The 12,545-nt window shown below is 53.7% G+C and overlaps 1 protein-coding gene across 1 annotated transcript; it reads left to right on the top strand.

The window, feature by feature from the left end:
- The first annotated feature begins 4,430 nt into the window (after positions 1 to 4,430).
- Positions 4,431 to 10,498, top strand: SLC52A3 (solute carrier family 52 member 3). Its single transcript, XM_029917512.1, has 5 exons — positions 4,431 to 4,451; positions 4,782 to 5,393; positions 6,348 to 6,841; positions 8,436 to 8,559; positions 8,981 to 10,498. The coding sequence occupies exons 2-5, from the start codon at positions 4,827 to 4,829 to the stop codon at positions 9,191 to 9,193; spliced, it is 1,398 nt and encodes a 465-aa protein (XP_029773372.1). The 5' UTR covers positions 4,431 to 4,451; positions 4,782 to 4,826; the 3' UTR covers positions 9,194 to 10,498.
- The last annotated feature ends 2,047 nt before the right edge of the window (positions 10,499 to 12,545 follow it).

Here is a 12,545-nt window from a genome sequence, read left to right on the forward strand (position 1 = left end):
CTCTCAGGTTTCTCCCCCGCTGAGCCCTGGGGAGGCCCCAGGGCCAGTGGGCAGGGATCTTGCGTCAGTTGCATCTTCATGATCCCCTGCTTCCTCCTGGGCTCTGCTCAGGCCCCCAGCTCCCAGCTGACCCGCTGGGTGACCTCAGGCAAATAACTTTCCTCCTCTGAGCCACAGTTAACTCATTTCTAAAAGGGGGATAATCCTACTGCTTACCTCGGGATCGTGGACAGGATTGGATGGATAATGTGTGTAAAGCGCTTGGCCAGTAGATGGTGGCTATTGTTATGGTCCTTATTATTGTTATCATTACTGTCTTTTTTTGCCTGGATTACTACAGCAGCTTCCTAAGAATTAACCGAATTAACAGGTCTCTCTCCTTTGCCCTGGCTGCACATTTTACCCTCCTCACAACAGCCAGCCGATTCGGGTAAAACTAAGTAACAGCTGGTCCTCCCTCTGCCCAGGAATGGAGATTTGGGCTCAGAGAAAACAGCTAACTCTTGCCTCCAGGGCCCTGTGTGAGCTGCCCATCTCTCCCCACACTGGCCTCCTGGTTCTTCCAACAGCAGGACCTGTTTCTGGGACACAGCAGGTGAGGCCCCACCCCAGGGCCTTTGTCCTCGCTGTTCCCTCCCCTGCTCTCCTCTCCCCTGCACGCACTCCCACACTTCCTTCACATGCCCTCTGACAACCCTGTGAAGAATGCCGCCCTCTCAGTCTGCCCCTTCCCCGCCCCCTCTCCACTCCCCTCCCCCAATCTCTCCCACAGCCCTATCTCCGCCAACTTGCTCTGTTTCCATTTTTTATTTTGCTTAGTGAGCAGAGATTGGTTGCCCAGCACACAGTAAGTGCCCAGTAAATACTGGCCGGATGAATGCACCCATATTGCAAGGTCACTGTAAGAAAAGAAGAGAGATAAGGACTTCTTCAAAATATCCCCAACATACTCCCTCGGAGGAGCCACCCCTTAGCACTCCGAAACAACCAGGCCCCCAGCACATGCAGTTCCCTCTGCCAAGGACCCCCCCACCCCGTTGTCATTGATGGCCACATTCCCCATCAGCTGGGACACTGTGTCGCCCAGGCCCAGGACCTTCTGGCTGAAAGCAGGGCAGGGCAGGAGAGCCACACAGGGATGGGTTATGCTGGCCAGTCTACCATCAGGACTGCCTTCCAGCCAAGAGAAGAGTTTGCAGGACCGAATCGCTTCTCTCAAATCACACAGCCGTCCATGGTGGTGCTCAGAACCCAGACATATCAGCTCCGTGGGGTGTAGAGATCCAGTCTTTCAGAGCGTGGAATCTATTGCACACAAATGGAATTCAGGCTCCTTACCAGCCCATCTGCCCTTTTCTCCCCATCCAGCCCACTGCTCCAGCCACACTGGCCCAGGCTCACCTGCCCCAGGACACTTGCACAAGCTGTTCTCTCTCTCTGTATATTCTTTGGGTATTCTTATTCTTTTTTTTTTTAACAAATTTTTTATTTAAATCCAAGTTAGTTAAACATATAGTGTAATAATGATTTCAGGCGTAGACGTTTGTGATTTTTCACTTAATGGAAAAATGGATACATTCGAATTTATACCTATGTTATATATTTTTCTTTAACAATTTCTTAAATTTAAATCCAAGTTAGTTAAATAATGTGGTATAATAATGATTTCAGGAGTAGAATTTAGTGGTTTTACAGGTCATATCCTTTTTTTCATTTAAAAACTATTTAAGCATTTGATCCAGCTGGAATTCCTTTTTCAGGGGTAGGGGACAAGAAGTAAGAAAGAGATCTAGCTTGCTTTCTTTTTCCCAAAGGACTCCCCCAGCAAGTCTGATTTCCTAGCTGGTTCAATGCAGGAAAACCACATAGGTGAACTGTAGCCGGGCACTCACTATCTTAATAGTCTTTCAGATGATAAAAGTAACCATCTTTAGCAAATCCACCTCCTCCCTTTAATTACTTCCTCGTCTTTATTAGAAACATCATCTATTGCCTCCTCTTCCTCTCTATTAGAAATATCATTTATTGCCTCTCCTATATCTTTGTTTATTTTACACCACCTTCTGGGTCAAAGCCTAGAGCAGTGAAGCAACCCCACACCGTCGACCGCTGACTGTGCTTCTGTTGGTTTCTCCTGATGTGTCTGAGACCCTGGGGGAGTGTCACCCAGAAAACGGACATTTGCTGCTGGTTTAACTGCGCCGTGGAGCGCGGTCCATGTCAATATGAAATGACTCGGGCTCTTAATTTATACTTTTGGCACCAAATCCCATATTGAGAGCTCTTTGTTCCCTCTCTCCTTCCTTCCCTCCCTCTCTCCCTCCATTCATCTCTTCGCATTTCTCTGGAAGACCTGTGCCCCCCAAGTTTCCTCTTAACTTGTCAAACTCTTAACTTGTCAATGCCTCTTTAAGATGGATTTCAACAACTAATCCTGTTTGGTTTTGGTTTTTGATCAAATCCCGGGTGGGGCAAGGCCTGAGTTTCTGAGTCGGGACATTCAGAATGAAGGACAGAATTGTTAGTTTTGGCTACGAGAACCAGTCTAAAAGATCCTTCAACATCGATGTCTGTACACTTGGCCACTGTTTTGCTATATTGCAAATGAGTAGCTTAAACAAGATGGAGGCTTATTTACAGTGTAAACAACACTGAGCAAACAAAATAGTTCGGTGGCAGGCAGGACAGGGCTGTCCTGCAGCTCTGCCACAAAGCCTTGAGGTCTAATCTCCCTCTAGCCCCCACACCATCCCTCTTAGTGCAAAATGGCTGCTGGAGCTCTGGGCATCACGTCCGAATTCCAGACAGCAGGATGGAGAAAGAGCAGAAACATACCCCCTCTCATTTTTAAGGAGACTTGTCTAGCCTCACTGGTCTAGCACTAATCTAGATGGCCATGTACCACAGGAGGCTGGGAAATGTACTCCTGTAGATATTTGGTTTCCCTTTTTAATTTCTTATGTTTGTTTATTTTTGAGAGCAAGACAGAGCGTGAGCGGGGGAGGGGCAGAGAGGGAGACACAGAATCTGAAGCAGGCTCCAGGCTCTGAGCTGGCAGCACAGAACCCGATGCGGGGCTCGAACCCAAAAACCGCAAGATCATGACCTGAGCCAAGTCGGACGCTTAAGTGACGGAGCCACCAGGCACCCCAACATACTACATTTTCTTTATTGATTCACCTGTCATTGGACACTGAAGTTGTTTCCAGTCTCAGCTGTTGTGAATGATGTCGTGGTAAACACGGGAGTGCAGATATCTCTTTGATACAATTATTTTCTTTCCTGAAGAAATATACTCAGACGTGAGCTAGCTGGATCCTATGGCAGTTCTTTTTTTTTAATGTCTTTATTTTATTTTAAGAGAGAGAGACAGAGAGTGAGTGAGGGCGGGGCAGAGAGAGAGACACACAGAATTGGAAGCAGGCTCCAGGCTCCGAGCTGTCAGCACAGAGCCTGATGTGGGCCTCAAACCCACAAACCGGGGGATCATGACCTGAGCCGAAGTCAGACACTGAACTGACTGAGCCACCCAGGTGCCCCTGGACTCTTGTAGCTTGGTGGCAAGGAAGAGGGGACTCGTGGGAAGCAGCAGCACCCTTGGCCTTGGAATATCATTCACTCTCTCCCTTTTTGTCCTTCCATATCGTTTCACCAATCATGGACAGAATCCTGCCTGAGTTGGGATCCTGCCCGTTCGGACCACATTCTCGGGGAGGGGGGAGCGGAAGTGGGGGGTTGGAGTAAGCAGCCAAGAAGCCACAAACCACAGACCTGCAAGAAAGGCCCTCCTCGGGCGACAACCCCCTGGAGCTTGTCCCCGGGGGTCCTCTGGAGGCCTGGAGCCAGGTCCGTTCCAGGCTTTTGGTCAGGCCAGCCTCAGCAGGGAGAGAGGCCAGGCTTAAGCCACCTGCCGGAGACCTCCAGAAGGGAGGTGGTGGGGTGAGACCTAGAGCAGGTCAGACTGCCCTCTGCTCTGGGATTGGCTTCCCTCCCTGGAGGAAGGAAGAAGGGTTCGTCTGAGGCAGCTCTGCGGGTGGCAGCCCGGAAAGGAGGTGCTGAGCGGTGGGGACTTTCCCCAGGTGAGGCGTGGCCACGGAGACGGGTCTGCAGCCAGACTGACCTGCGAAGAGGGAGGGATGGAGGGATCGGGCCTGGGTTCCCACGGGTGGGGGTTAGGAGCTGCAGGGGCCCAGCTCCAAATCCCACCTCCCCAGACCCTGCCCATCTGTAAAAGGAGGTGGTTCACCCCATCAACTGTCCTTGACCTCTACTTACAGATGAGGAAAATGAGGCACAGAGAGGCAAAGCTCATCACATCTTTTGCCCACTCTTCTCTAGGTCTTTTTGTTCTTCATTTCTACAAACTCTTTACATAGGGAGGAAGATGACCCCTTTGCCTATGATTTACATTGCAAATATTTCCCCCCTGTTTGGCATCTTTTGATTTTACTGTTAGTATTCCTTCCCTTTCTTTTCTTTTCTTTTTTCTGAAGAGGGAGCTTTGTTTGTCATTTGCTTGCTTTTATGTGTTTTACCATTTATGCAATTAAATGTGTCAAACTTTTCCTTGGCAGTCCCTGGCATTCCGAGCCAGGGCTGGGGAAGCTTTCCCCTCTGGCAAACTTAGCTATAAAAGAATTGGCCTATGTTTTCCTAGAATAAAAAGCCAACTTGTTTGTGGGGGCAGGAGAAAGGTCAAGGGAAGCTGGGCCCCACGGCTCTGTCTGGTCACAGACGGTGACCCTGCCGCTGCTCACTGGCTACTTCTCTCCCCGCTGCAGGCTGATCTGGGCAGTGGCACCTTCAGCACAGGGACGGACGTCACCATGGCCTTCCTGACACACTTGCTGGTCTGCACCTTCGGGTTGGGCTCCTGGGTAGCCATCAACGGGCTCTGGGTGGAGCTCCCCCTGCTGGTGACGGAGCTGCCCGAGGGTTGGTACCTCCCCTCCTACCTCACGGTGGTCATCCAGCTGGCCAACATCGGTCCCCTCCTGGTCACCCTGCTCCACCACTTCCAGCCTGGCTGCCTTTCGGAGGTGCCCGTCATCTTCACCGTGCTGGGCCTGGGCACCGTCACCTGCACCCTCTTCGCCTTCCTCTGGAACGTCACCCTCTGGGTGCTAGATGGCCACCACAGCGTCGCCTTCATGGTCCTCACTTTCTTTCTGGCCCTGGTGGACTGCACCTCCTCTGTCACCTTCCTGCCCTTCATGAGCCGGCTGCCCGCCTACTACCTCACCACCTTCTTTGTGGGCGAAGGACTCAGCGGCCTCCTGCCTGCCTTTGTGGCTCTGATCCAAGGCTCGGGTCTCACTACCTGTGTCAACGTTACTAAGCCCTCAGACACCACCCCGAGCGCTGACACCACCAGGAGCATCGCCTTCCCACAGGTACCCATCATTTCCCTTGGCGGCGCTCTGTGACTGGCCACAGGCAAGACCGTGCTGAGGGCTGTGTTCCCTAGCTGCGGGGCAGACCGGTGTCCTTGACCCGGCTGCACCCTCGTGTCCCCTACCCGGGGGAGCTAGCTTTCAGAGCTTGCGTTTCCAACTTGCAAAGTAGGGACTGTGGACTTGTATGTATTCAGAACTCAGGTGATGCTGATACACAGGCAGGGCTAAGAACCGGAGACTGTAGACACAGCTTCAGTGCTCCGTGTTGTTTAAGATGTAGACCTGTTCTTGTTGTTGCCGGGGTGTTAGACGCGTCACACGCAGCGGGCACTGTCCAAACCTCAGCAGCACCTCGCGGGGCACAAACCCTGGGGCCCCAGGCGGCCGCATGCTGTGAGCATTTTCCTTGAAGTGTTTGAATTAGTCGAAGACATTTAAATATTTGAGATTCCACATGCTAAATCTAGACATACGGTGTCTCTTGAAATGAAATTTGGCCGTGGGGCGCCCGGTTGGCTCAGTCAGCAGGGCATGTGACTCTGGATCCCGAGGTTGTGAGTTCGAGCTCCACACTGGGTGTGGAGATTACTTAACACCTTGGAAGGAAAAAGAGAGCAGAGGATTCGGCCGCACTGGGCCACCTTCCCACAGGGCACCTTTGGGCGAGGCTGCCCCTCCTCGGAGCGTATGTGTGGATGTCAGCCCCCGGAAGGCAGTAGCGTGGGAAAAGGCATAGCTTCCAAGTCAGAAAGAAGCAGGTGCACTCGAGCGGATGGCCTTTGCCACACAGTCCCTGTGGCCCTCGGTGAGATAGGCCATTCTGACCCAGGCAAAGTGCTCGTGCTCACGGAGCCATCGGCCCACGTCAGCATTTATTATCATGGCTGCTGCTGTCACCTGTGTCCTGACACCCGCCCGGGACCCGGCTGACCCTTGTTTTCTCTTTCCCAGGGAGCAAACAGCACTTTTGTGTCTGACCTCACCGGGACGGCTCATCTCGAAAGTCGCAACCTCCCGGCCAAATTCTCTCCCTTGGTCTTCTTCCTCCTCCTCTCCTTCATGATGGCCTGCTGCCTGGCCGCCTTCTTTCTCCTCCAGCGCCACCCCAGACCCAGGGAATCTTCCATAGAAGACCTCCTCACCTCCCAGGTCACCCTCCACTCCATCCGGCCACGGGAAGGGGAGGACCTGGGCCCCGCAGGCCCAAGGGACAGCAGCAAGGCCGAGGAGCAGCCAGAGGAGAAGACGGGCCCCCACCACCCAGCCCGCCTGACCTTCATCTACATCCTGGTGGCCTTTGTGAACGCGCTCACCAACGGCGTGCTACCCTCTGTGCAGACCTACTCCTGCCTGTCCTACGGGCCCCTTGCCTACCACCTGTCCGCCACCTTGAGCTCCATGGCCAACCCTCTTGCCTGTTTCCTCTCCATGTTCCTGCCTCAAAGGTCTGCTTCAGCTGGCCCTGGGGAACTCTTGCTGGGGCCCATTTCGTTCCACAAGTCAGGATTCCAAACCCCACCTATTGGGCTCTGAGGATAGTGGTGAAAAACACGGTTTCTAGGGCTTGACTGCTTGGGTTCAAATCCCAACTCTGCCACTTGCTAGCTCAGTGATACTAGACAAGTCACTCCACTTCTCTGTGCCTCAAGGATACTTATCCAGAAAATGGGGATGATAATAGTTGTGCCTCCTCGGGTGGCTGGGAGCATAACATGAGCTAATTTTGTGAAGATCTGAGAGCAGTGCCTGCACATGAGTGTAGACCGGCCACTGGCCCTCAAGGAGGAATGGAGGCCAGAGCTGAGGTCCCCACGTACAAACAGACACCCTGGGACTCACAGACAGGGTCTAATTCCCAGTAGTTGAGCCTTGTTCTCCTGCCTCCGGCTCCTGCTGGCTCCTGTTCAGCTGTAGTTCTGGAAGAATGGCTGGGCAAATTGATAAAATGCAGATGAAGCCCGCCTGGATTGGGGCCTGAGATTTCCAATTTTAGTAAAGCAGCCTCGGTGGCTCCACCATGGGGGGAGGGGGGCTCAGAGGCTGGTAGGAGACACAGACTTTTATGGGTCCCACAGCCTTTCACCCACCACTCTGCCCTGCCTGTCCTCAGGGTCGTCTCTGACCTGCTCACACCCATCTCCCTTGGCCCAGGAAGACAGGAGAAGGGGACTGGGAGAGTCAGAAAATGTCAGGTTGTCAGAAAGCTGATGTCCTCCCTTAGGGCTTAACACCGTGGCAGGAGACTGGAGATTTCTGACGAAGCAGGAGCGGAAGCCACAGATCTGTGGGATGTGAGCCCCCCAGAATGTGAGAAATCCCGAATCTGAAAGCCAGGGTCAGACCCTCCACTCTTACCCAGGACCACAGACCCGTCTTGGTGTCGTGAAGAGCGTGCACAGGGCGATCCCAGGGGTGACAACCTCAAATGAGGGACAGTGGCTTCAGTTGTCACACCTAGCGCCTATATGGAAGGCCACCCGGGCCCCTAGATCATGTCAACCTCACGTTGTAGACCAGGGTAGAAGTGGCCGGAAGGGAAGGGGGCAGCTGAGGTCCCACAGCACTCCTGCAGGGCCAGTGCTGTGATCAAAGCCACGTTTGAGTCAGCCCGGCTTCCTGGCCGAGGTTGGGCATGCTGCAGGAGGAAGTGACAGCAGATGAAATACCGGGCGGGGCCCAGGGCCAGGCCTGGCACTCTCTGTCCCACAGGCTCCCACAGCCCTGGGAGACTCATGCCAGGGGAGGAAACAGGCTCAGGGACCAGTCTTGCAGCTCCGATGGGAAGTGGGGTCTGAATCAGGTTCCTGTACCACCAGCGTCCACTCTGCCGTTCATGGTCAGGATGACTTAGCGGTTTTGCCCTGTCAGGAGCCTCACCCATCCGCTTGAGCCAGGGGGCCTGGAAGTTCCCACGGGGATCCAACCTCTAGCCCTGGAGACGCTGACCAGTCTAGGTGCACCTCCCCCCCCCACCCAGGATGGAAGAGGCAGAGGTCAGGCTTCTCACCTCTTCCATTCTTCTCCCCTGCTCTGCACCAGGTCTCTGCCCTTCCTGGGGGTCCTCACGGTGCTGGGAACCGGCTTCGGGGCCTACAACATGGCCATGGCAGTGATGAGCCCCTGCCCCCTCATGCAGGGCCACTGGGGTGGAGAAGTCCTCATTGTAAGTATCTGGTCCCCTCCCCCCCCTCACCTGGCCAAGGTGACCATTTCCGGTGACTGAAGGCTTTGTGCCTACTCTCTGAGGAAGCCCCAGGTGGGGGTGGGCAGGGGAAGGATACTTCTCATTTGGGAACAGAGGCTTAGGAAGGTGAGGTGGCGCGTCCAAGGTGACAGCCCTCTCCCCTGAGGGCCACACTCTTCCTGCCACATGGACAGCCATGCGCCTGTCAGCAGTGGCCTTCTCCCAGGTGCCCTGAATTCGATTATGGGGGACATAAAGGCCATTGGGTTCTCCCTGGGCATGTGTGTCCAAGCATGGGGTTCCCTTAGCCCTGTTAGGTCACCCTACAAGCACCCCTCTCCCCCGGGGCTCACCCCAAAGCCCCCTTCACTCTGTCTCTCTTCCTGCCGTGTTCCCACAGGTGGCCTCGTGGGTGCTCTTCGTCGGCTGTCTGAGCTACGTCAAGGTGATGCTGGGCGTGATCCTGCGCGACCGCAGCCGCAGCGCCCTCTTGTGGTGCGGGGCGGCGGTGCAGCTGGGCTCCCTCCTCGGCGCTGTGCTCATGTTCCCGCTGGTCAACGTGTTCAGGCTCTTCTCCTCCGCTGACTTCTGCAGCCTGCAGTGCCCCACCTAGGACACCTGGCGTGGTCCGTCACGTGACCCTGACCCGCTCCCATTACGAACGCCTGAAACTTGGGCGAGGCACGCACCCCAGGCCACAAGGCAGGTGGCAGGGAGCTGGGAGGCAGAGTCTGAGTTCCTACGCATCCACGCAAACTCGCAAACTCCGCTCCAGAACGAGGAAGGGGGAGGGGAGGGGAAGCCACAGGCCTCCCGCGGGACCTGGACATAAGAAGCACAGCCCCGCCCCCAACGCTGTGTCGCAGTGCCTGCAGTTCCCTTCCAGGACTTGCGCTGACCCTTGAGAGACCGCGGATTTGCAGCACCGGCCCAGAGGCAGGCGCAAGGGCATCAGAAGGAAAACGCAGAGAGGGTGGGCGAGCCCTCACAAGCTGTGTGGCCTTGGGGAAGGCACTTATTTCTCTGTGCCTCCGTTTCTGAAAATGGGGATTATGATAAATAGCACCTACCTCACTGGCTTAGCACGGGGATAAAGGCGAGAGGCAGCCCGTATGGGTCATTTCCTGATCTGGTGTCTCATAAGAGGGACAGCAACACGACCCCAAAGTGGCCAGGGATGCTGAGAGAGGACCCCTGCCCCGTATCCTTTTTACTACTATTCTCAGAGGAGCTTGTAAGGACTGATGAATCATGGAGGAATCTTGGGCATCATGACACCCCCCGCCCCCGTTTCCAACATGGATGGATGTCTACCCCACGCACCCCTTCCCATCACCCCTCCTCACTCAAGAGGTCCTGCTCCTTGGAAAACATGTGACCTTCTGGGAGGCAGAGAGATGATGGGGGGAGGAGGTACTACACCAAACCTCTGGAAGTGAGTCCCATCCCCACCCCCACTCACCAAGGCTGAGACTGGACCCTGGGAATCCCGGGGAGGAGGGCCCCAGGTACCCGATGGTTATTGTGTTTCCTTTTCTCTTTTTTTTAGACAGACATCCCCTGCTTTTCCACCAAGATCAGCGCTCTAAAATCAATATACTCAGTTTTCAGTTCTAAGGTCAAGGCTAAGCTCAGAAATGAACCAGAATCAAACGCTTAGGGAATGTCCGGTCCTGGGACTTCTTTTCTTTAGTGGTTTGCTTGCTTACCACCGGCCCTCCTTTTAATTTATTTTGAATAGATAATATAGTCGTGTGTTTCAAAAATCAGAAAATATAAAATGATGTTCTGCAAAAAAATTCCATCTCTCCTCTCCTTCATCTGCCCGAGTTCCTCTCCACGAACACACACACTTTGATTACTTTCTTGTTCAGTCTTGCGGAGATTATGCAAATACAGTCTTTTTACAGAAAAAGTACTAAACTACTGTGTCCCTTGTACTTTCACTCAACAATGAAAATGGAGAGAGGGCTCTGATTCTATCTCCTGACCACATAGTATTCCAGTGTGTGGAGGTACCAAATGTATTCAACCGGTTCTTGGTAGAAAGACATTTCAAGGTACTGGAGACAAAATTTAAAACAAAATCTCCCACGGGGACACTTGGGTGGCTCAGTTGGTTGAGGATCTGACTCTTGACCTCAGTTCAGGTCATGATCCCAGGTTGCGGTGCCCATCGGACAATCCGTGGAAGAGATTGCAAAGGCAGAAACCCTGCCCTTTTATATCACCCAGCAGATACACGTCTACCACATTCATGTTCTCAGGTAACTCGTCCTCATGTAAGGGTCCTAGATGGCCCCATCTGTCACAATTCTTCCTGAATTCACCTGGTAATTGGGCTAGCTGTCTTTATCTGCAGGAAAAAGGAAATTCGTATCTTGGGACATCTGGGTGGCTCAGTCGGTTAAGCATCCAACTTCAGCTCAGGTCATGATCTCATAGTTTGTGAGTTCGGGCTCTGTGCTGACAGCTCAGAGCCTGGAGCCTGTTTCGGATTCTGTGTCTCCCTCTCTCTCTGCCCCTCCCCTGCACCTGCTCTCTCTCTCTCTCAAAAATAAACATCAAAAAATTTTTTCTATCTTTACAAGAGGAGATTTTTTTGCAATTTGGAGCCTAACACTGGTGGTAGGTTCCTACCCTCCGCAGAGGCTGGATGACAGGACACTGACCTTCTGGATGCACTCTCCCATCTGTGAGAAAGGTGCCCCGGGTGGTAAAACTGGCTAGAGGCTTAGTCAGCTTTTTCAGAGAATTGAATACACAGAAAAGGAGCAAGGGAGGAATTTACAAGTTATGCTCGAAGGAAAGGGAGGGGGTGCCCCCTGCTTTGGCACCGGGGAGAATGATTTGTGCCCATACAAGGGCATTTGGGTTGTTTTCAATCGTTGCCTCCCAGAAAGGAGGCTGGAATGGATAAGGAGCAAGGTGAGGCTCTCTCTGAACTGCTGTGGAAAGATGGCCCAGGATTAATTACACACAGAGAAAGGAGAGGCAGAAGGACGTGTAGACGCTGGAGTCAGCCATGCTGGTATGTTCTGTCCGGGACTGGGTGAGGGGACGAGTGCCCTGGCACTTGGAAAAGGCACCTTCATTGACCTCTCTATGGTTTTGCTTTCACCCACCATCCGGGGAGGTCCTCATGACATTGGCAGCCTTTAAGGGCAGGTGGGTGAGTCGACTCGCCACAGTCTCCTCTGTGCAATGGGGACAATAAGACCAACTCTCAACCAGGGGTGAGTGGGTAAGGGCACGTGCTTAGCGCCCTACCCGCAAACAGCAAGCACTCAATAAACGTCATTAAAAGCGTCCACCTTCTGAGCACCTGGGTGGCTCAGTCAGTTAAGCCTCTGACTTCCGCTCAGGTCATGATCTCACAGTTCCTGAGTTTGAGCCCCGCGTCGGGCTCGCTACTGTCAGCATGGAGTCCGCTTCGGGTTCTTTGTCCCCCCTCTCTCTGCCCCTGCCCTGCTCGTGCACTCTCTGTCTCTCAAAAATAAAATTAAAAAACATTTTTAGAAAAAGCTCCCACTTTCTGAGAATATCTATAAAGGACCCTGGACGGCCCTTCTGACACCCCTCCCCCCACCGCCCGCCGAGAGCAGAAACCCCGAGGCTGACGGAGTCACCCGCCATCTCTGTGGTCCAGCCAGGTGAGTTCCCAGAAGAATGAGAGCAGGAATCCAGGTTCAGCCTGGGGTTGGCAGCAGGTGGGCTTCCCAGATATCCCCAAGCTGCTATCTCCAGGTGGCTGGAGGGAAGGGGGCAAAGCAAGAAGGAAGATGCCTTCAGGAACGGCAGCCCCAAAATCCCAGGCGTGGCTGGTGGAGGGAGGGACCTTGGAGGCTGAGGTTATGAAGGGACGGAGGGTTGTGTGGTACAGACACTGGGAGACAGTATGTGGGTTCCCCAAAAAGTTAATAGAAATCCCAGGGCGCCTGGGTGGCTCAGTCAGCTAAGCGTCC

This window comes from Suricata suricatta, chromosome 12, assembly GCF_006229205.1.
Source record: "Suricata suricatta isolate VVHF042 chromosome 12, meerkat_22Aug2017_6uvM2_HiC, whole genome shotgun sequence".
NCBI classification, from domain to species: domain Eukaryota; kingdom Metazoa; phylum Chordata; class Mammalia; order Carnivora; family Herpestidae; genus Suricata; species Suricata suricatta.